Source organism: Gossypium hirsutum, chromosome D05 (assembly GCF_007990345.1).
Source record: "Gossypium hirsutum isolate 1008001.06 chromosome D05, Gossypium_hirsutum_v2.1, whole genome shotgun sequence".
NCBI lineage: Eukaryota > Viridiplantae > Streptophyta > Magnoliopsida > Malvales > Malvaceae > Gossypium > Gossypium hirsutum.
This window is the reverse complement of record NC_053441.1, coordinates 2,128,231-2,152,154: the sequence shown is the minus strand read 5'-3', so window position 1 is coordinate 2,152,154 and position 23,924 is coordinate 2,128,231. Positions and strand designations below refer to the sequence as shown.

The 23,924-nt window shown below is 33.6% G+C and overlaps 3 protein-coding genes and 1 non-coding gene across 5 annotated transcripts; 2 read left to right on the top strand and 2 right to left on the bottom strand.

The window, feature by feature from the left end:
• Window positions 1-2,904: 2,904 nt before the first annotated feature.
• LOC107907219 (kinesin-like protein KIN-13B) lies at window positions 2,905-8,447 on the bottom strand. 2 transcript variants are annotated; one of them, XM_041093087.1, is made up of 13 exons: window positions 8,307-8,447; window positions 8,057-8,202; window positions 7,778-7,954; window positions 7,280-7,468; window positions 6,867-6,974; window positions 6,459-6,536; window positions 6,296-6,377; window positions 5,102-5,261; window positions 4,720-5,022; window positions 4,108-4,326; window positions 3,589-4,027; window positions 3,434-3,499; window positions 2,905-3,356 (listed from the first exon to the last, which is right to left on the bottom strand). In XM_041093087.1, the coding sequence occupies exons 2-13, from the start codon at window positions 8,186-8,188 to the stop codon at window positions 3,180-3,182; spliced, it is 2,130 nt and encodes a 709-aa protein (XP_040949021.1). In that variant the 5' UTR covers window positions 8,189-8,202; window positions 8,307-8,447; the 3' UTR covers window positions 2,905-3,179. The 2 variants fall into 2 exon arrangements, with proteins under 2 accessions (XP_040949021.1, XP_040949020.1); XM_041093086.1 differs by having other exon boundaries at window positions 8,057-8,415.
• Window positions 8,448-11,617: 3,170 nt separating this feature from the next.
• Window positions 11,618-12,935, top strand: LOC107907220 (uncharacterized). Its single transcript, XR_005913570.1, has 2 exons — window positions 11,618-12,034; window positions 12,328-12,935. It is a non-coding gene; the product is annotated as an uncharacterized protein (transcript).
• A 3,467-nt stretch (window positions 12,936-16,402) lies between these two features.
• LOC107907222 (lysine-specific demethylase 2A) lies at window positions 16,403-17,719 on the top strand. Its single transcript, XM_016834492.2, has 2 exons — window positions 16,403-16,814; window positions 17,107-17,719. The coding sequence occupies exons 1-2, from the start codon at window positions 16,605-16,607 to the stop codon at window positions 17,293-17,295; spliced, it is 399 nt and encodes a 132-aa protein (XP_016689981.2). The 5' UTR covers window positions 16,403-16,604; the 3' UTR covers window positions 17,296-17,719.
• Window positions 17,720-20,525: 2,806 nt separating this feature from the next.
• LOC107907221 (ras-related protein RHN1) lies at window positions 20,526-23,071 on the bottom strand. Its single transcript, XM_016834491.2, has 8 exons — window positions 22,513-23,071; window positions 22,305-22,382; window positions 22,050-22,217; window positions 21,714-21,762; window positions 21,551-21,624; window positions 21,301-21,394; window positions 21,096-21,203; window positions 20,526-20,849 (listed from the first exon to the last, which is right to left on the bottom strand). The coding sequence occupies exons 1-7, from the start codon at window positions 22,549-22,551 to the stop codon at window positions 21,103-21,105; spliced, it is 603 nt and encodes a 200-aa protein (XP_016689980.1). The 5' UTR covers window positions 22,552-23,071; the 3' UTR covers window positions 20,526-20,849; window positions 21,096-21,102.
• Between the last annotated feature and the right edge of the window lie 853 nt (window positions 23,072-23,924).

Genomic DNA, 23,924 nt, shown 5'->3' with positions numbered 1-23,924 from the left:
ATATCTTGGCACTCCCTATTAGGTTTGAGAGCACGTGATAAAGGGAGTAATTTTTGAACAAGCATAATCAGACATGTCATTTCACATATCTCATTCTCAATTAGTTATGAAAAAAATTGTCCATCACTACGTTTTTTGTTTTGGCGCAATAAGCTATTACAAATCTCCATTCACCAAACAATATAATTAGAGGGTTTAACTACCCAACCTTTCATTTGTGCCTAAATTTTGTTTACTAAACATTCTCATTATAAATTGACAGTAATTATTTTGTTAATAAGATAAATGAAATAAGCGAATTGAAGTGTCAAAATATGTTGTTAGAATGGCTCACTCACTTTTTTAGACATTCAATATGTTGCTGTCTTTTTATAAACTCGCCAACAGCACCTCTGTATTCTCGATAGAATTGGAAGACAATACCAAAAGTGCTGAGCCATCATCTAACAACATTTAGAAAAACTTGATCATATTTTATTTATATTTTTAATAAAACATTGAGTTTATCTAGCTCTTTTTTCCTTTTAAAATAAAACCTCAAATCCATCTTATTTTAAGTTTATAAAGTTCATGATAATTAAGATATGTATTATTTTTCATTACATCAGGTATTAGTTGAGGTGATCAATTTTTATTATTTTATATATATATTTAAGAGAAAGAGTCCCACTTTTCATTTCTCGCTGTTTTTCTCTTTGTTTTCTACTCTTTTAGTTGTTCGATACTGTGATAAGATCAAATATTGTACCAACATGTTTGTATATTCGCGGAAGATTCGCTCCGATGGGAATTTGGATCATGCAGTAACGCAATGAAAGTACAGGCGTTCGGTCGATTCTGATTTTGCTTTTTATTTGTCTCCCGATTATGTGGCAATAAACATTCATACTTATCTTAGCTTGGATTTTGGACCTATATCATAAAATAATTTAAAATTGGAGATGAATAAAATTCGATTCGATTTAAAAAAATAAAATAAAATTTTAAATTAATCAAAATAAGTTATTTGAGTTTCAAGTCCGAATTGAATTGAATTTTAAAATTCAAATAACAAATTTCGTATCTAAACAAGTTAATGAATAATTCAAATTTATTATCCTAAAATATGTTATCTTTTTATTATTTTACTTTGAAAAAGTTTTTAAATATATATGATTTCAAATTTACGTGCTTTAATATAAAATTAGTTATACTATAACAAAATTTTAATTTAACATTTTAATTTTTTAATTTAATTCAAATAATTTTACTCGATTTAATTCGACTCGAATTTCATTTTACTCGACTCTATTAAAAAAATTCAAATCAAGTTAAAATAATAAAATAAAACTCGTCAGCTCAAAATAATTTCAAATCGAGTTAAGATTAAACTCGTCAACTCGAAATCTTTTTTAGATGCTACTGTTCTATTTTTTTATTGTGAAATATTTATTCGGAAATAGGGGCACCAAAATGAAAACCGAAAAAGAGGAGAGAAATGTCAAACTGAATAATAAGAGGTGAGAACTACAAGGTGGCAAGGCATATCAAAGAAATTCAACGATAACGAAATGCCGAAAACAATGTATTCAAGACAGTACTTTAGTTTAATCCCTATATCTACCTCTTTCCCTTTATATTGAAGCAAATCTCGTCACCCACATCACATGGTCAAAACTGCTTTTAGGAGTGAATGAAATCTTGTCCAAGTGAAAAGATGATGTTATAATTGTGGAACCTTGAATCTCATGTTCAAAATTGATTACGTCCTATTTGTTCAACTTTTTCATTCAATTTATCTCGTTTAGTGCATTTGTTTTCTAACCTTGAATTAATGAATCGCATGTGTTATTCAATTAAAAGTCTGTTTGATTGTCAGTAAAATATTTTCCGTAAAATAATTTCGGAAAAATATTTTACTTTTCTATAAAATGATTTACTGAAAAATATTTTCTGATGTTTTATTAAATCTATGTAAAATATTTTCGGCTGTTTGGCAGATTTTCTGGAAATATTTTTCGAAAAAATTGTTTTTACATATATTAATATATATTAATAAATTTTTATATTTTAAATTATTTTTACATATATTGTAATGATTTATTTATAATAATACTTAATTATTAAGCTACAATATTAATCGTTATAAATTGAAAAAAATTAATATCAAATAAATTATTGGTAATTGTGTTAAAAAAACAAGTATTAAATAATTAAAAAAACAAGTTACTGAAAAATCGATAAACAGAAGCAATTTTCTACCGAAAATGAAAGAAGAAATGAAGGAGGCAATAGAGAGGAGAACACGAAAAATGTCTTACGGAAATTGAAAGGGTAAGACATTTTCCCTAAAATGTAACCCATTTTCCTTTGTTTTGGAGTTCATTTTCCAAATAGAAAATGTTTTCCGCCAATCAAACGCTAGAAAAGTTAGAAATGATTTTCCGGAAAATCAATTCCTTCAATCAAACAGACCCTAAATTAAAACATGCTAAATGTATTTCTACTACATTTTAATTCTAATCCTTCTACACCACTTTTTGAATTTTAAAAAGTAAATTCAATTATCATTTTTTCTCAGTTAAATTCATTACATCAAAACATTTTTATTATACGACTACTGACTTTTTTTAAATTTGACCAATGTTATACAAGTAGATTAAATAAAATATTTGTAACAATATTAACAATTAAATCTCATTTTTTAAATCTGAAATAGTAAAGGGATTAAATTATTGACAATAAAAGTGAAAGAACTAAATTCTAAATATATAAAGAGTATAAAAACTTAAAACATATTTTAATCTAAAATGAATTCAGTGCATTTTGATATTTAAAATCAACAAAACAATGCAATATAACCAAAATTAAATGAGAGATGGCGTATAAATAAAAGCTATACCCGGTCCAAAACAAGCTTGAAAGTTGAAACACAAAAACAAGGTGTTTTTTTTTATCATTAACAATAATATTATTCTGCTGAATAAATTTCACACATTTTATTTATAACGAAGGGAGGAGCAATGCATATATTTATAATATGGAGTCACAACAGTAAACTAACCTGAAGCATCAAAAATGGAGGAAGAAAGCCATAGCATCAAAGAAGAAACAATCAAATCAAAGGCAGGTCTAAGTCCACACCCAGGCTGAACTCCACAGTATATCAATGGGTTTCACCAGCTTCATTAACCGGTTTATCAATTGCCTGAAGATACTAAAACATTGTACTCCTTTAAATGTTTTTGGAATTGATCCAAGCGCGCTTGCAGTTGTACGATTCCTGCAGCCTTCTGTGAAAGAATGGTATTTAACTTCGAGATATAATTATCCAGTTGATTGCCTGGTTGGTCAGCTTCAACTAGCAGATTCATTTCCTGCAGGCATAATAATAGTCAGAACAGATGTGATTGTAGCACGCAAGGAAATGAGCTACAGGCATACTGTTATCTACCTCCCTAACAATCTCCATTGTGTCCTCGACTTGCCTTCTATGAGCAGATACAAGATCTTCCTCTTCCTAAGAATACGGAAAGACAAATTGCATTTCATCATTAAATTACAAGCAGGGAAGAAAAATCAGATGTCAAGATTCTAATTAATGCTAACCTTCAACAGGGCACTCAAATCATCATCTGAATGATAATTGTTATCATCAAAGGTTGAAGGATTCACTTGCTTCATCATAGGATCTTTTGTTTTCTGCAACATCTTTGGTTGCTCAAATGCCTCCTCTGAGTAATCAAAATCATCCTCGGGCATGTCGTTTAGTTCACCTCTCTGACTGTTAAAATAATCGGAATATGGGCCAACCAAATGTCCGTCCGCCCTTCCACTAGCAACAGGATCCACTTTAAGAGACGTATCTCTTTCAATCGGTTTGGACCAACCAAATTTGTTCTTTTCAAAAGGAACATCGGTTATATCATCCTCAAATGTGTCAGTTCGTAAAGATGAACTCAAAGGCAAAGCAGTTGACTCCCTAAGATTTGATGATGAAGATAGCATATCCTTCTTGAAGTTGTTCCCTTTTGATAGGCTCTTCACCCTGGAATGCAAATATCCACAGTATTTTCAGTAAAATGCACCTAGGTTCTAGAATGCAATTTCAATTGCAGAACCACATACCTATCAGCATATCTGAGTGTATTCAGGGTATGTTCACATGACCCTGAGCTTGGTGAAATACATGATATCATAACAGTACGTGAGTCACCAACAAATGAATCTCTAAGAACTTCAGTCAGCTTACTTCCTCGGAAAGGTATGTGACCCTGGTCATTGTCAAGAGCTCTGATGCATTCTTTTAAAGCAAGTAAACTTTTATTAATTTCAGCACCTTCCATTCTGCAGAAATGTGAAATCAGCTTGTTATGATTTGAATAGCACAAGTCTTGGTTATCTAGTTGGGGCACTTTCTGGCCTAGTAACTTCATGGAGCTGTTCAATAGCTCTATGGCTCCATAAATATGCCAGTTAGAATATTAAAGTTATCTAGGAGACTAGGATTCTGTTTTACAGAGAAATATTAAAGTCATCTAGGAGACTAGGATTCTGTTTTACAGAGAACCAAGATATGCCACTTAAGATATTATGTTTAATGGTTTGAGGCTTTTGATGAATAAATTATAGAGATTTCAGGAATTTTTAATACTGAGTTACTTTTCCAACATCATCGATTCATAGTTTTGCGCTTTCAAGAAGTATAATTGCAGATTGCATGGATTCAAAATCTTTTACCTTGTCTGTTTATCATTGTCAGTTGTATCAGCACCACGCTCACTTCCAGCAAGATCTATGAAGGAAAGTTTCCCTACAGGTCTAGGAGGCTTTGATTCACTGCCATCAGCTGATCTCTTGATGGCAAGCTGAAGAACAGCATGTGACCTTGAAGATTCCTCATTCGCTCCAGTAGTGCCAGTGCTTCTTGTTGCATTTCCTCTCTCGATTAACTCCTTGATTGTCTGAACATCTAATACCTTGTACTCTTGCAGACCCACAATACATACTTGTTGTTTACCATCTTCTCTCATACAAAGCTTTCTGCAAAAAATAGAAATCTAATTACAGGACCATAAACAATAAGACAATTTGTCTTGGTTTCCATATGGAAATAACTTACTTCCGATCATTAAGGAGATCAAAGACTTTTCCTCCATATATCTCAAAAAAACTGACAAAGAGTTGGAAACCTTGGTTCCGATATGTGTGATACATTAGTCTTAATATATCTTGAGATGCTTTTAGAGGCAGTGGCTGCATAGTATATGTCTTCCCACTTCCTGTAAAGAAAACATAGGAGTAACTAAATGTTATTTGTAAGAATATAAACCGAAAAAGAATTATTAAGATATGGAGAACCGAACTGTATGAACATTGTAAAGGACAGAATTTCCGAAAGAAACACAAAGCCAAAATTACCTATACAAGATGTTATAAGAGTACACAAAAACACATTCAAAAGGTGTAAATCTGAATTAATTAAGAAATGGACTTTTAAAGATGCATGTATCATATATCACTTAAAAGGGAATTTAAAAAGAGTTAGTTTACCATTTATTTCATTCCAATAAAATTTTTGTAAACTGTGGAATGGTCTGCCTTTCATATCATTATTAAAAATTTTGCAACTGGTAAATTGGATAACCAGATACATCCCTTTAAAATATCCATACGTACACATTCACCAATATGCTAGCTTCAGTACTTTCTCTCTTTTCTTATACAACTTATGTGACAACTCAAACACCATATAGAAGAAGACAAAAAAAAAAAAACTAACCATACCAAAGGCACTGGAGCATAATGACTGGTCAGAGAATTTAAATCATACATGTTCTCAGTATAGAATAACAGGAATAAATGCCAGGGTAAATAAAAAAGGATCAATTGAACAGCATATCACTCATAAATGACAAACAGCAAAGGAGACAGTTAAATCGATAGAAATACATATCAAGGTGCATTCTCAAATAGGTACCATACTGGCATTATAATTAACCATTAAACTCTGCAAACATTCAGGAACATCCGCATGTTGGTCATCATGAGAGTAGGAGAAAAGATATATAATGTATGAGTCTATATATAAATCAACCATAACACTTCAAACCAATCTTTGTCAAAATCTTGCATAAAGAACACATAAAAACTACAAATATTAAAAGATTAGCGTTCAGGCAAAATAACATAATATAGCTGGCACTCAGCAGAGAAAGAACTGGCGTGTTCATAGTGAGAAGAGAGTTCAAACTAGAGAATTTTTAAGAGTGCGCTGTGGCATACACATAACTTTCAAATCTAGGATAAAACTTACCTGTTTGCCCATACGCAAAACAGGTTGCTTTTGTTCGATTGAAAATTAGTGGGACTATCGGCTCCACAGTCTCCGAGTACACCTAGCACAATAAAAAAATGAAATCTAGTTACATTAGCTGGATGACTCTTTAAAGGTTATTCACTTTCCATCATATACTCACCTCCTCATTGCTAACATCTTCATTCAGTACGGCATCAAAAATAAATCCATGCTTCTCAACATATTCTGTCAGGTCAACCTGCATGTATCAATCATTACACCTCATGCAAAAGACTGCCACAACGTCATTTATAGATAACCATGGAAGATGCAAAGTGTTTGAGCTGGTGGAGGTTATTACGAATTGCTTAGGCTTTTAAATAATAAGATAATTTGGATTTTCATGAAAAGTCAAGGCAAAAAGTGCTAAAACTTTTTGGTTAAATAGACAGTAATCTCTTGAAAAAACTATAGCATCAAACGACTGATCCATCAAGAGCTCAAGTCAGCAAGTGCCGCAAATAATAAATCCAAATACCTGCATCATAACACACTTTAGGAAAACAGAGATGCCCTAAAAGCTCCTCACCTTTAGCTTTTTCTCGTGAACCATTAGTGCATTGGAATTTGGCTCTATAGTGATAATATCTTCTTCTTTCTTCGCAATTTCCTTCTTGTTCAATGGTCTCTTGCGCACCTGCATTGGAAGTTATTATTAGCTATTTTAACAATTACAAATAAAAATCTAGCGAGTATGCATATCTTGCTATAACATGAAAAAAGCCTGGCTACGCCTGTCACATTCAATTGGCTATAAACCTTTAACATGTTCAGATCATAAATTCATCACTCAGATGAGCATTAAAGTTCCGGGAAAACACAGCTTCATTGCATTAGCTCAACTGATGGGTCAATTTGGTAGTTGAATCACTCAAAACATAGAAACCGATATTTTCAGTGGGATATCATATAAAACCCAAAAGAAGCATTCAAGTAACATACCACAACTTTAATCTTGGCAACATTGTTAGCTTTTTCTTTATCTACTGAGATGCTTTTGAGAAGGTTATTCTCAGCCATTCCACGTGGCCTGTTCGGAAGTTTGTTGGTAGATAGATACTGTTCAGAATCATCAAAACTTTTACCACAGACAGGTTTTTGAAGCCCGTATCCTTCATAAAGACTAGGAACCTGAAATTATGAAAAGGACTGATAAATTTCTTATTCACGAAAGAAAATGAAGCTTCTAATAACTAATTTAAAAACACCTCTGATTATTAATATAAACAATTATTTATGATTCAAGAAAAATGTAATGCAGTTATCTAATTACCAATTTGTCACTTGGTTAACCACAGGATCAAATCAAACTTTATACATAAGAAATTTATATATTAATTAGCATTCGATATTTTATTGAAACAAAGCTAAATAAATTAGGCATTCATGCGTGACAACGAAACCGGAAACTTTAATCTAATTGAAGAAATAGAGTAAAACCTCGGGAAGCAGCTCAGTATCAAATGAATGCAGATCCAGTAAGCCGGGGCTGAGCTCACTGGGCGACACGTATTCATCGCTGTTCTTCCTCAAGCTCGACGACCTCGAAGAAAGCGGCGGTGTCCCTGGCTCCGGTGACTTCCTGCTCATTCTTCCCCCGCCGTAGAACCCGAAATCCTAAACAAACATCAAAAATAAAAATAAAATAAATGCGATGCCATTACAGGAAGAAGTGCAAAAAAGTAAACGTGAAGGGAGAGATTGGGAAAGATTGAAGACCTGAGAAGAAGGCAAATTAGAGGATTGAAGCCATTTGGCGTTAAACGACGCGTCGAGGAAGTTATCGGAGTACTGCCGTTGATGATGAGCCGCCGAATTAGATCTCGCCATCTGTCTCCCTACCACGCTCATTTTCACTGGCCGGTCTGCAATAACTCCGCAGAGCTTGTTTCACAATCGAAAGCAAATAAAGGAAAAATGAAGAGAGAAAGGGAAAGCAAAAACTAGAGAAGACAAACAAAGTAAATACAAGTGGTGGTTGGTGTGTTGTTGTTTTGAAGCTTTCTTCTTTTCACTTGCTCTTTCAAAGTTATTCAAATTACCAGTACTAAATTTGAATAAGAGAGAGAATGTGTATAATCATAGCTCATAATATACTCGTTTTCAAAATTAAAGGGGCGAGTCTCGAGGAGGAGTGGCGCGTGTACAACACGCGAAGAAAAAAAGGAAAACACGGCAATATAAAATAGGTTAAATTCGAAGGATAATCCTTTACTTACTGATTTCTTCTGGAATTGCTTATTTTAAGTAACCCCATATGAAAATTAAGCATATTTATAAAAAGAATAGGCATAATTAAAATTTTAATCCTTAATCTTTATATTTTTTCAATTTTACATTTATTTTTTTTCTTAAATTTGTCCCATCAATTTGGATAAACTCAGCATCTGTCACGCTAGTCTTTTATGTTATTAGCAATTCAATTATAATATTAACTTAGATATAGACTAGGCAACTTATGTACTATTCCACACATATTTTTCATAATTAACGTGACACTATTTTCTAATTATATAAATTAAAAATAGAATTCATTAAAATATTAAGCCCAATATAAAAATCCTAAAAGTTTAGGATCAAATTTATTATAAATAATTTTTAAATGGGTTAAAGTATGTTAGAAGTTTTTAATTTTTTTTTAATTTAGAATTTAGTTTTTGTATTTTTATTTATAAGAATTTAATCTTTTTTTTCTGATTTTAAAATTTAAATTCAACTCACTGTTAAAATTATTTTGTTAAATTCAGTTCATTATAAATGTCTTTTTTAGTTACATTTCTACTAAATAAGTATTTTTTATTTTAAAATGTCACACCAAAAAAATAAAAATAATGCTAACAATTATACCTAAATTTTAAAATATAAAAAATAAAAAAATTAAATTCTTTAACATAAAAGTATAAGGATTAAATTTAAAATTTGTAAATAGTATAAAGACTTATAGTATATTTGAAACTTTTAAATGTAATTAAAATAAACATAAATTAAATGCATATATTACGTATCCTAAAAAATTATTTAACCTATAAAACACAAAGCTTTATTATTTTAAAATTTGAACGCAAGGAGTAGTGAAGTGAAAACAGCGCGTGAGAGAAGTGGCTTTGCTTTTAAAATTTAAAAATGCAGGCAGGCAGGGGGGACTGCACTGGACATGAGAGATCAAAGCGGCTTTGTTGGATTGGTAAAAGCCTAAAGCGCAGTGTGGGAGTGGATTGTCGTTGTCGAGACCTTGTAGGACGCTTCAGCGGATTGTGGACCTTGATATTTTATTATTAAATGCCGACCACCTTACCTTTCTACTTTAGATGATTTATGTTAAGATACTTGATTTCGATTTCGACATATAAAATATATTTGTGGACCTTTTAAATTGCTAAGGTTAGGATTGAGATGAGTGGGCAGGCAGCTTCAAATTTTGGTTGGTCAACTGGCCATTAATGAAATGCTGTATTCTTTTTGGAATAAATGAACGACTAACACCCAAAAAATAAGATTGGAGGGAGGGAAAGTTTGATTTATTTTAATTTTTTTATTAATAAAATAAGAGATTAATTTTAACGGGGGACTTGCTACAAATAGGTTTGGGAGGGAAGCCTGAATTTGAATTTAATTCTGTCGGTGACTTCTTTTTCATTTTTTTATATTCAAACAGTGATATATCATTTCCATTCCTGTTTATGGATATTAGTAATGCAACGGGTTATTTAAATTGTAATATAGTGGCATTTACCTTTTAAAGAAAATTATTCTCATTTTTCTTTTTCTAACTTTACAGAAATTTCATTACTGCCTTGTTTTTATGTAGAGTTGTATTGAAAATAGAATTTATTATTTGGAGTTTAATTATGTAAAAGTCTTCGAGCTCGTGTTAATGATGAATGAAACAATTGAATGTCATTGAATTTTCTAAAGATTAAATAGATTTTATATTATTAAAATAGATTTTTATTTTCATGGGTATACCAATAAAACCCTAACAAATAAATCACACTCAATGTCTTTGATGATCGGGATCTGTTATAAATAACCTAACAAACATTGATCCAAGGTCTTGAGTAGTCTAAAGTTTCATAATTTGCCTTGGCTGCTTTTAATTCAAGAGAAAAATTAAATGTTGAAGTATGTCTCTAACATTAATCTTCATTTTATTTTAATAATTTGTTTTTGTTTCATCATAAATTCATAGGTGATTCTAAAGGTTATTTGAGAATGTAATCGTTCAGGTCTAGTTAGAAAGGACCATTTTTTTTCAACTTTTAATGTGTGAAAAAAAAATAGACAAATTAATTAATTAAATATCTAAGATTTTTAATTTTTCACCATAAATGCTTCATCTCTTAGAGTCTTAAGAAAATTTCAGCTTTTATTGCATTACATTTTATAATTTTTAAAAATTAGCTCAATTTATTATTTCGCCTAAGGTCTCAAAAATGTCAATAACGGGCCTGATTATAAACATATCAACAAAAAAAAAAGTTTTGACTTATTAGGAAAGGTCTTTGCATTGTTATATGTCAAGAGACAATTTAACTCCTCAATGAGTATAAAACCAAGCTCAAGGTGTCTATGTTTGGCTTCTATTATTGGATTTTATTTTTCGCCTTCATGCAGAGCCTCATCAAGTTCATGGAGTGAGAGTGCATTCACCTACTAAAATTCAGAATTTGTATTTGGTGGGAATTGAAACCCATGTCCTTTAGCATATAGGAGTTTAATGAACATAATATATCCTATTGCAATTGTAAATTACATGATTCGTGGTATCTATAAATGTTGAGTGTAATAATGAGATAAATGACATTTTCAATGAAAGACGCAAATTTAAACCTTAAAAACGACATTGTCAGAAGCAAGTAATCACAAATTCCAAACATGAGTTGTAAGAAAAAACATAATTGGTGGTTATGTTCACGATATCCAATGATGTCATTTCCATACATTTCCTTTTATTACGAAGTATAGTGAATTATTTTAATTTTGTGAGTGAAGTTATCAATCTTATTAATTAATATTTAAAATAATAGTAAATAAATTAAATATGTGATGAATTTTTAATTATCGTTAAAAAACCTATAAAATAATAATTGATTACAAATGTTGACTCTAAAAACTAAAAGTTGAATTTGGTTAAAACTAGTCTAATACTCTGAGCCCATTTATTTGGGTCAATTCTGAGTCCAATTTAAACTTCATTTGGGACGAAAGGTGAATCTAAAATGGCAGTAAATCCTAAACGACCTTAAGAAAGAATTATAAATCAACAAGTGGATTGGGCAACCCATGAGAAAACAGAGTCACAGACCCATAAACGCTGAAAGAGATGCTGAACTTACAGATGTTAGAATTGTGGCCATTGGGGATTTAGGGGCTGAGTGCAGGCCGACCTAGCCAAGACGAATACGACTCGGAGATAAGGCAGTTAACTTGGTACTTCTTTAATTTTTGTTTGTTTCTGCGGAAACTGTTCCCACCAAGAAACCAACCATGGCATCATCCATTTGCCTATCCTTATTGCCGCCTTCCAAAACCCTAAAGCCGGGTTCATCCACTTCCAGTATACGCCGTTGCAGATGCTCCCTCGTCGTCTCCATTTCTAAATCCCATCAACTGACGACGAGAAATAGGCTGCAGGTGGTTTGTATGGCTCCCGAGGAAGAAAAATTGACTCGTCGCAATCCCCTCGATTTTCCCATTGTAAGTTCATGCTCTGTTTATTCAGCTATAAGTAGCTTTAAATTGCCTTGTTAACAGGACAGGGAATTTCCAAATTAGTGATATGATATTTGTTTTTAACTTTGTGAATGAAGAAAAAGCCTCAGCAAGATTTTTACGAGATGGGTTTAATTTTATGCAGTAGTATTCTGTTGGGGTAGTTTTGTTTGGTTGATGGGTACCGTTTAGATAATTCAATCTTGGTTTTTTTTGTTTGGAATTTTGTTTCTTCAAGACAGTGTGATTAATCATGAGCACCTTGGTTCACATGGCAGGAGTGGGAGAGGCCTAAACCTGGACGCAGACCTGACATATTCCCTCAATTCAGCCCTATGAAAACACCATTACCACCACCAATGCCATATGATCCCCTGAAGAAGATGAAGAAGAGGAAGAAAGAAAGAGGAAGAGGAGGAAGATCCTGAAAAGGAAGAACCTGACAACCCTGAGAAACAATAGTTAGTATTTTTGCTGCTACTTCAATTTTGCTGTTTTTAATATTCAATGGTGGTTACCACTTTGCTTATGTCCTTATAATAGATGGAGTAGATAAGATGTCACAGTCATCCATTTTAGAACATGGAGTTGAGTGGTATAACCATATTCGAGTTGAGGGGATTGTGCAGGCATCTTCTTGGGATTTTATTGTCTTGTTAGGTTAATATAGGGAAACTTAGGTCAAAGTTCCTGTTTTAGAGTGTTGTAATCCGTAAGTCTTTCTTATATGATTATACTAGTTGCTTTCGAATACCTTGTTCTTAGTTGTTATGTTCTTGTTCATTTGTTTGCGGGACTAGAATTTATTGATAACATGAAATTCAATGTTGTCAAATTCTAAGTTTGAAAATTTAAGTGCAATAATACAACGAAAGGGTTAAGAGTTCATGGATGAAATTCAATGAGATATACAAGGAATGGTGTTTATTCGCATTCTGACTTTAAAACTGCGTCTCATGCATCTATAATGTGAATCATAGGATTCCAGTTATGCAAATCGCTAGACTGGTTTTTTCATTAAGCATTTGATCAGACTTCTGAGGCTTCATATAGAGTTATACAATTAAAATGCCATTTCTATATTTGGAATTGATAAACACAACAAGGATAAACTTAGCAGCATTCAACTTCATCATCTCTCAAAAGGCACATTGAAGAAATACCACATGATATGATTTTTCTGTACAGTGTGAATATCAAAGCACATAATTATCTTGAAATTTGGGAGGAAAAAAGCATAATTCATGACTGCACCATTATGGATATAGATGACTTTTAATAGCATCACATGCAGATTAATTTTGGTTCTTATAGAAATGTAAAATCAGTTGTAAGTGAAGACATAACTTCTGGTAGGTCTGTCAGTTGCACTCGTTTGCACGCCCAGCAAAACAACTGGAATAATAATACTCAACAGCTCTTTTTGGGGGCATGATTCCAGTGATTCATCCTTCAGCTCGAGAAAATCACTTTGTTTCTGCGAATCCCATGCCTGCCAGAGTTGATGTCAAATGGATGTCCTCATGCAAATCTGCAGTTATGCTTTAAGATTGAGATTGAGATGTTGTCACTCAGAACAAATGACTGAGAACTGAGCAGGAAAAATTCTGAATTGGGCGTATTGGCCATGATACTTTTGTGGGTTGTACCTTGCTCTATGTATCAAGCTATAGCTGCGGTTACTAAATGACCCCTATGAACTTGAATTCCAGAGAGAAAAGACAACACAGAAAGCACCCAACCATTGAAGAACCGAAGAGTTGCTTACGCATTCTCACGAGATTTGCCACCTACTGTTGCCGCCAAAAAAGGAAGCTTTCCCACTCTGTCGGTCCTCTCCAAAGAAGTTAAAGGAAAAGAGCTAAGAGAAAGTAAAATGGGTGCGACATTGATAATGGTGGTTAGCCTGGCCATTGTATTAGCTTTAATCGTAGTACTGCTAGCTAAGCTCTATTGCTTTTGTCTTACTCCGCTGGCGGTGTCAGCGTATACACTCTGCTGCCAGCCCTATCATTACCAACACTGCAACTGGTGCCCCCACCCCTACAAATACTGCTTCTTCCTTTCCTCCTCTTGATAACCAAACTCAATCAACCAGTCCCCTTAGTAGCTTCTATGCACAAGGAGTTATTCATGCACCAAGGAACTTCCTTTTCCCTGCTGTTCTCCCTTAACATCCTCAAGTTTTTGAAATCTTTGCCCAAGAACCAAACACAAGCCCCCTCATCAATTTGGTATCTTATCTCTGGTATCTCCATCAACGTCCTTGGCGACTTCCCCTAACCCTGTTCAAGAAATCTCAACACGAATTGGCACTGGAACTACTACTAATTGTAAAGAAAAGCTAACGGTACTATTCCTGGTCATGGTGTGGATAATTTTGCTTACATATCGAATCCTATTTACAGCAATGATGTTGGCTGCAGCATGCCAGATACTCCGTTTGAGAGGTCTAGGAAACAACGGTTCTTCAGGGGATGATGAGAAGGCTGAGCCTTGGATGACATCTTCGAGTCCAATGAAGAATCTCCCAGCTCAGGCTTGTCCTGTTTCTCTTAGAGATGCTAGGTCTTTAGTCACTTCGGGCAGTGATTCTAATAGTGTAATAATGGTCTTTCATCATCTTCATCAAGTTCTCCATGCACTTCTCCTTCATGGTGATTAGGGTTTCTGTCAAAGCTCAAAACTAGCCAGGGAATCTTTATTTTAAGCTTTTTGTACCGTTTTCTCAAATGTTTTCAAAATTCTAACAACCATTGGTAACTAAAATTCCTACTTTCTCATTGGTTTTTTTATTTAGCAGAAAGGTTCTCTTGGATTCATTTGTTTGTTGACTGTGTTGTGGTGTTCTTGAAAAAGCTGTTGACAGCAGAAAACAAAGCTTAATGGTTTTGTTTCTTTTTCTTCTTTGGCATTCCAATAATGCATCTGACATTGCAAAAAGAAGTTAGAAATTTAGTAGTTGTTTTTTTTTCTTTTTATTCAAACAGATATATTATTTCCATTCCTGTTTATGGATATTAGTTATTACCAAATCATCATGGCTATGACTAAAGTTTGCTGCTATTATTAGTCATTTCTTTTTTCTTTGTAATCTTACACAACCCTAATCCAACGGGTTAATTGAATTATAATATGGTGGCATTTACCTATAAAAGAAAATTATTCTCTTTTTTTTTTTCAAACTTTAAAGAAATTTCATTACAGCCATGTTTTTATGTGGAGTTCAATTGTATGGTTAAATTTTTTTTTCTTAATGGAATATATTATTTGGAGTTTAATTATGTAAAAGGTTTCGAGCTCATGTTAATGATGAATGAAACAAATGAATGTTATTGAATTTTCTAAAGATTAAATAGATTTTATTTTATTATAAAAAATATTTTGTTTTTATTAAAATATATTTTTATTTTTAGAGTTATACCAATCAAACCCTAACAAATAAATGACACTGGATGTCTTCGATAAATAAGATCTGTTATAAATAACCCAGAGTTTCATAACTTGCCTAAACTACTTTTCATTTAAAAGAAAAATTAAAAGTTGAAGTATGTATTAGGGATTAAACTGCAATTTGTTTTAATAATTCGTTTTTGTTTCATTATAAATTCACCAGACATCAATTTAACTCTTTTTTAAGGGTGTTTTGACTTATTAGGAGAAGTCCTTGAATTGTTATTTGTTAAAAGACGATAAATCTCTTCAATGGGTCTAAAATTAGGTTTGAAGTGTCTATACTCAGTTTTACTATTAAATCCTATTTTTCACCTTCGCACATAGCTTCATTAGGTTCATGGAGTGAGACCACATTCACTTGCTACAAATTCAAAATTTGTACTCGGTGGGATTTAAACCCTTTTCTTATGGCATATATGAATTTAATGGGCATAACATGTCCTATTGCAAATGGTAGATAACATGATTTGTGGTATTAATAAGTGTTAGGTATAATGATAAAACATATTACATATTCAATGAAAGATACAAGTTCAAACTTTGAAGACGATATAATCGGAGAAAATAATTATAAGAGATAGTAAAATGAATATGAAAGAAAAAAAAACTATAAGTGGATGTATTCATAATAGCCAATGTTGACATTTTCATACATTTAGTGAATTATTTTAATTCTGTATGGGAAGTTATGAAACTATCATATGCTTTTAATTAATATTTAAAACTAATAAATAAATAATATATACCTATCACTCTAAAAACTAAAAGTTGAATTTGGTTAAAACTAGTCTAACATTCTGAGCCCAATTTTTGGGGTCAACTCTGAGTCCAATTTAAGCTTCATTTGGGACGAAAGGTGAATCTAAAATGGCACTAAATCAACAAGTAGATTGGACCACCCATTAGATAATATAGACCCATAAAAGTTGATAGAGATGCTGAGCCTACAGATGTTAAAATTGTGGCCATTGGGTATTTAGGGGCTGAGTGCAGGCCGTCCTAGCCGAGACGAACACGACTCGGAGATAAGGCGGTTAACTTGGTACTTCTTTTATTTTTGTTTGTTTCTGGGGAAACTTTTCCTACCAAGAAACCAACCATGGCATCATCTATTTGCCTATCGTTATTGCCGCCTTCCAAAACCCTAGCGCCGGGTTCATCCACTTCCAGTATACGCCGTTGCAGATGCTCCCTCGTTGTCTCCATTTCTAAATCCCATAAACTGACAATGAGAAAGAGGCTGCAGGTGGTTTGTATGGCTCCCGAGGAAGAAAAATTGACTCGTCGCAATCCCCTCGATTTTCCCATTGTAAGTTCATGCTCTGTTTATTCAGCTATAAGTAGTTTTAATTGCCTTGTTAACAGGACAGGGAAATTCCAAATTAGTGATATGATATTTGTTTTTAGCTTTGTGAAAGAAGAATAAGCCTCAGCAGGATTTTTATGAGATGGGTTTAATTTTATGCAGTAATATTCGATTGGGGTAGTTTTGTTTGGTTGATGGGTACTGTTTAGATAATTCAATCTTGGTTTTTTTTGTTTGGAATTTTGTTTCTTCAAGACAGTGTGATTAAACATGAGCACCTTGGTTCACATGGCAGGAGTGGGAGAGGCCTAAACCTGGACGCAGACCTGACATATTCCCTCAATTCAGCCCTATGAAAACACCATTACCACCACCAATGCCATATGATCCCCCTGAAGAAGATGAAGAAGAGGAAGAAAAGAAAGAGGAAGAGGAGGAAGATCCTGAAAAGGAAGAAGAACCTGACAACCCTGAGAAACAATAGTTAGTATTTTTGCTGCTACTTCAATTTTGCTGTTTTTAATATTCAATGGTGGTTACCACTTTGCTTATGTCCTTATAATAGATGGAGTAGATAAGATGTCACAGTCATCCATTTTAGAACATGGAGTTGAGTGGTATAACCATATTCGAGTTGAGGGGATTGTGCAGGCATCTTCTTGGGATTTTATTGTCTTGTTAGGTTAATATAGGGAAACTTAGGTCAAAGTTCCTGTTTTAGAGTGTTGTAATCCGTAAGTCTTTCTTATATGATTATACTAGTTGCTTTCAAATACCTTGTTCTTAGTTGTTATGTTCTTGTTCATTTGTTTGCGGGACTAGAATTTATTGATAACATGAAATTCAATGTTGTCAAATTCTAAGTTTGAGATTTTGAGTGCAATAATACAACGAAAGGGTTAAGAGTTCATGGATGAAATTCAATGAGATATACAAGGAATGGTGTTGATTCGGGTTCTGACTCTAAAACTGCTTCTCATGCATCTATAATGTGAATCATAGGATTTCAGTTACGCAAAAAGCTGGAATGATTTTTTTCATTAAGCATTTGATAAGACTTCTGAGGCTTCATATAGAGTTATACAATTAAAATGCCATTTCTATATTTGGAATTGATAAAAACTACATGGATAAACTTAGCAGCATTCAACTTCATCATCTCTCAAAAGGCACATTGAAGAAATACCACATGATATGATTTTTCTGTACAGTGTGAAGACATAATTTATAGAAATGTAAGATTAGTTGTAAGTGAAGACATAACTTATGGTAGGTCTGTCAGTTGCACTTGTTTGCACGCCCAGAAAAATGACCTGAATAATACTCAGCGGCTCGTTTTGGGGGCATGATTCCAGTGATTCATCCTTGAGCTCGAGAAAATCATTTTGTTTCCACAAATCCCATGCCTGCCAGAGTTGATGTCAAATGGATTTACTCATGCTAATCTGCAGTTATGCTTTAAGATTGAGATTGAATGTTGTCATTCACAACAAATGACTGAGAACTGAGCAGGAAAAATTCTGAATTGGGCGTATTGACCACGATACTTTTTTTGGTTGTACCTTGCTCTATGTATCAAATTACGGCTGCGGTTACTAAAGTCTCACGAAGAGTTGCTTACGCATTCCCCATGTCCTAAGTCTCACGAGATTCCCCACCAACTGTTTCCCGCCAAAAAGGAAGAAAGCAAGCTTTCTATTGTCTTACCCTGTAATTACTTTCCCTCTTTGTCGATCCTCTCCTAAGAAGTTAAAAGAAAAGGCTAAGTAAAACAATGAAGGGGGCATCCTAGGTAATCATGGGTGCAACACTGATAATGGTGGTTAGCCTGGCCATTGTATTAGCTTTAATCATAGTACTGCTAGCTAAGCTCTATTGCTCTGTCAGCGTATATACACTCTGCTGCCAGCCCTATCATTACCAACACTGCAACTGCTGCCACCACCCCTACAAATACTGCTTCTTCCTTTCCTCCTCTTGATAACCAAATTCAATCAACCAGTCCCCTTAGTAGCTTCTATGCACAAGGAGTTATTCATGCACCAAGGAGCTTCCTTTTCCATGCAGTTCTCCCTTTACATCCTCAAGTTTTTAAAATCCTTACCCAAGAACCAAACACAAGCCCACTCATCAAATTGGCTTCTTATCTCTTGTAACTCCATCAACTTCCTTTGCGTCTTCCCCTAACCCTGTTCAAGAAATCTCAACACGAGTTGGCACCGGAACTACTACTAATTGTAAAGAAAAAGCTAACGGTACTACTCCTGGTCATGGTGTGGATAATTTCGTTTACATATCGAATCCTATTTACAACAATGATGTTGGCTGCAGCATGCCAGATACTACGTTTGAGAGGTCGGATACATCGCCTTCACATTTAGAAAACAACGGTTCTAAGGCTGAGCTTTCGATGACATCTCCTTTGTGTCCAATGAAGAAGCTCCCAGCTCAGGTTTGTCCTGTTTCTCTTAGAGATGCTAGGTCTTTAGTCACTTTGGGCAGTGGTTCTAATAGTAATAATGGTCTTTCATCATTTTCATCGGGTTCTCCATGCTCTTCTCCTTCATGGTGATTAGGGTTTCTGTCAAAGTTTAAAATTAGCCGGGGCATAACCAAAACCATTTTCTCTAACGTTTTCAAAATTCTAAGAGCCATTGCTAACTAAATTTCTTACTTTCTCATTGTTTTTTTTTTTTTGAAGAAATGCTTTCTTGGATTCATTTGCTTATTGACCGTGTTGTGGCGTTTTTAAAATAGCTGTTGACAGCAGAAAACAAAGTTTAATGGTTTTGTTTCTTTTTCTTTTTTGGCATTCCAGTAATGCATGTGACATTGCAAAAAGAAGTTAGAATTTTAATTTTTCTTGAAAAACAGTAAAAATATTTCTGTTCTAGAGGGCCTTGAATAGTGATTCTTACGGCATAGAAAGGCCAAAACCACCAGCGAGGCTTTGCTTTTGTCCACATCATTTTAATGACATGTCTTGTTGGTTTCCATGAGTTCTATAGGGTAAAGAAGCTTCAGCTTCTGAAAGTCGACCCATTCTTCATTGTATTTGGGACGTTTCACCGCAGAAGCAACAAGAACAACTGGTTTTTGGTCAAAACTGTAGTGAGAACTCTTGCATTTCGGTCAAAAGTGTTTTTGGAACCATAAAAAATATTAAACTGACAATTTTTGGAGTGATATGTGCTTTTGAACTTCAAAGCAAAAGCAATTTTTTTTAGCATAAGCATTTTAGGAACAAAAGACAATTTTAACTCTTATAAAATATTCTAAATAATATCTATATTGGGTATGTAATTACTTTCCTATTGAAATTTATTTTAAATATATACTATTATATATTTAAAATTTTATTGATTATATTCCTGAGAAATAATACTAAATTGAGGCTATCAAGTTGGTACCCTTGTTGCCTTGCTACATGGGAAAAACAACAACCTTGTAATTGAAAAAAGAAATAAAAAAGAAAGCAACCCAGCACTGGACCGTCTGATTAGCCAGTTTTGAACCTTTGAGACACTTTGTAAATAAAACCATGAGCTTTAATCAACAAAAGTGGATAATATCTTGTAAGTTGGTAGAGATGGTGACTTTTAATACCAAAGTCGGCTCTGAGACACTAGTTGTCTAGATCCTTATCGGAGAGTCACGAATCCCACGTCTTTTGTATACGGTGACTTGAAACTTCGAAAATAATGCAATTGATACTAGAAAATCAAACCATGCTGAAAAGCTTATAAATTATAACAGAGGATCTGGAACCGCGGCACTGGTTACCGAGTCGTCTTACTATACAGAGAAAAACTAATTGGACATAATAAACACACTATTAATTCAGTAATCAAAGTCATTTTTTTGCTTTGAACCTTTATTCATTTAGAGATCCATGATCATCTCTTACACAAAATGAGCGCATTTGAAATTCATATAAAGCTTTTCCTGTGTTTCAGCAGTGTACGTGCATATAGGCACAGCCAATATTCATTGAAGCAAATTCAGCCAGGAACCAGCATAATCTTCAGTTTCGATGACCTGCAACAATTTCTTTAGCTGTTAATTAAAAAGAGAGGCCTAAAATGTATTGCTTGTAAATTAAGGGGAAATGCATTATATCTAGTTAGTATGACAGCAGTGATTCCATCGCTCCAGGGGAAACTAAAGCCCCTAGAAACCCCCGACATGGAACCTCAATCATGGTAATAAGACCTTCATGTCTTTAGTTGACTGACAGATAGTGATGAAAACATGTTCCCAGATTTATTCAGATGCAAAGCTAACCCTTGTATCACGAGGAGCAACAGAATAGCCTTCTTCCGCTTTCTTGCCGTCGGCTATGCAATTTCATTCCACCTGTCCGAGAAGGAGCAGCTTTTGCCAACCTCTTTGCTGCAAGAAAGTATGTGAGCATAAGAAACAAGTTCAGAAGATGCTTGCCAATTTACATCATATAGGAAGCAAACGGCTTATGAAACACAGTATTTACCTATTTCGTAGAAGAGTTCGCTGACATTCTGTGCCGTCTTTGCAGATGTTTCCATGAAAGTCAAACCATTTTCTTTGGCATATACTTCACCTTCCTGAACAAAAACATTAAAACTCACTTAAACACATACAGGGATTACTTGTCAGTGGTGATGCAGTATGCAATTATGAGTAGAGCGGCATTTAATCGCAATATTTCGAGTTGGAAAAGGTAAAATAGATGATTGAAGCGGATATCAGATTGCAGATACCTCATTTCCCACCGCTCTCTTTTCTTCCAGGTCGACCTTGTTTGCTACCAAGAACATTATCAGATTCGGATTTCCTGAACCATTGTAATACGAATCAAACAACATGTTGGAATATGAAACATGCTTGAACTAAGTAAATTTTAAGATACTATAAGTCAATTACCTCGTCTTTGCAGTTCTTGAACCCATTTTTTGGCACGCTCAAAGGATTCCTGAAATACCAACACCATCATTTGATCATATGGACAATCACTTACAGAGCATGAACGCATGGAGACACTAATATCAAAGATAGGAACTTCGACTCAGCTACCGGATAAGCTATGGTACATTTCTTATAACTAGATATGCAGGTATGGCATCTAGACCAGATACAGTTACAAAGAGACATCAGCTAATAAACTTATAGGGACATCAGTTATAAAGAGATCGAAGCTTAATCATAACTGCATAAACATGTTAAAGATAAAATGGGATAAAACGCTCGAGAGGAAGTTACCAAGTTTGTGATATCGTAGACCACGATGGCAGCTGCGGCACCTCGATAGTACATAGGAGCCAAGCTATGGTATCTCTCCTGTCCTGCTGTGTCCCATATATCAAACTTAACCGTGGCTTCGTTTAGAGACAGAACCTGAGTGAAGAAGGCAGCTCCAATTGTGGATTCCTATATTACATTTACACTTGCATTAGATGTATATATAAATACATATATATACCTTGATCATATGTTAAAAAAAAATAAGATAAAAACCTGAAAATCAGAAAATTGGCCTTTGACAAATCTCAAAACCAAGCTTGTTTTCCCAGTTCCCACGTCCCCAAGCAGTACCTGAAAGAAAAAGAATATGCTTCATCAACACATTTTCATGACCATAATTTTGGTTCAGGCGTCAAGATCATATTCTTCATGAAAATAATTCCTTTTTTAAACCAAAAAACAAAGGGAAAGACATACCTACCAGCTTGGCTTGTACGTTCTTGTTGCTTGTTCTTGCCATTAACGATTTGATCAAGGATTCCCAGAAAACAAAGAGAAAATTATAGAGTTTTAAAGGTAGAGAGAAACTTTGGGATTTAAAATTGTGTTGAAAAGCGAAATGGAAAGGGTCAAAAACTGATAATTAGAAGATAAGATTACAAGAGGGAAAATGGCCAACTCCAGGAACGTTTTTATTGCTTCCAGGTAAGTGACCAACAAAGATTATACCCAGAACTACAAGTAAGAATGGAAACATAGAGTGGGAATAGCAGTTGTTTTTTAAGTGAGACCGGTAGTTTTGGCAGTTGACTGGTAAGTTGGTGTTCATTATCTAGTGTTTTCAGGCTACAGCTGGAAATTTTTTATTTCCTAATTTTGATTTTAAAAAGGGCAGCCACCTCTGATTTGGATACAAATACACGGAACATCATCAATGTATCAATGGAAGTGAACAAAGCTGTTGGCTTAGCTGTCCGGTTTACAAGCTGGGATTCACGGGAAATTCTTAATTTTCCCGAGAAAATGCTTGTCTTGGCTAGAATATGGATTTCATGGATGCCAATTTGATCTTATATTACATGCATATAATTAGCCAATTTGATCTTTAATGTGCTTTTGCCACAACTAGAAGATTTAGCTGTCAATCCTACATGTAGAGGATTTGGCTTTTTATTTCTACACAGAACCTTGTTGCATTGAATCCAGATAGGAAGCTCTATATTAGCTCCATGTGACCCATTGGCTGGATCTCAAATTCTCAATGTCTGATCCATCATTTTTGTTTAAATCTGTCAAATCTGAAGCAAAAATGACTGTAGGATGATGCACTTTTCACATCAAGAATCGGTAAAAAAATATATTCTTATCCTTGCAACAAAGAATTTTATGAATGTGGGATACAATTATATTTCAATAGTTTCATCATAAATTTTAATATTTTTATTTTCAAAAAGAAAAAGTTTATATGAAACAGTAACGCCATGTTATCCTGTATTCCTTTTTAATTATTTAATAACATTTCAGTAATTTATTTCATGTTATTCATACATAATTTTAGTATTTTTTTAACTTAAATCTTGAATCTAAACTCGAACCCTGAATCTTGAATCCGAACTCTGAATCCTAAACTTTAAATTGAACCTTGAACCAAAAGGCCAAGTTTAGGGTTCGAGTTTTGAGTTCAAGTTCGGGGTTCAGGATTCCAAGTTTTGAGTTCGAATTTAGGATTAAAGATTCAAGTTCGAAGTTTAATAACATGAAAAAATTTACTAAAATATCATTAAATAATTAGAAATAGATATAAGATAACGTGTCATCAAATTGAACATGATATGTTAAAATTTAAGATAAAAAAATTAAAATAACATAATAACTCAATTTTATATAATCTTT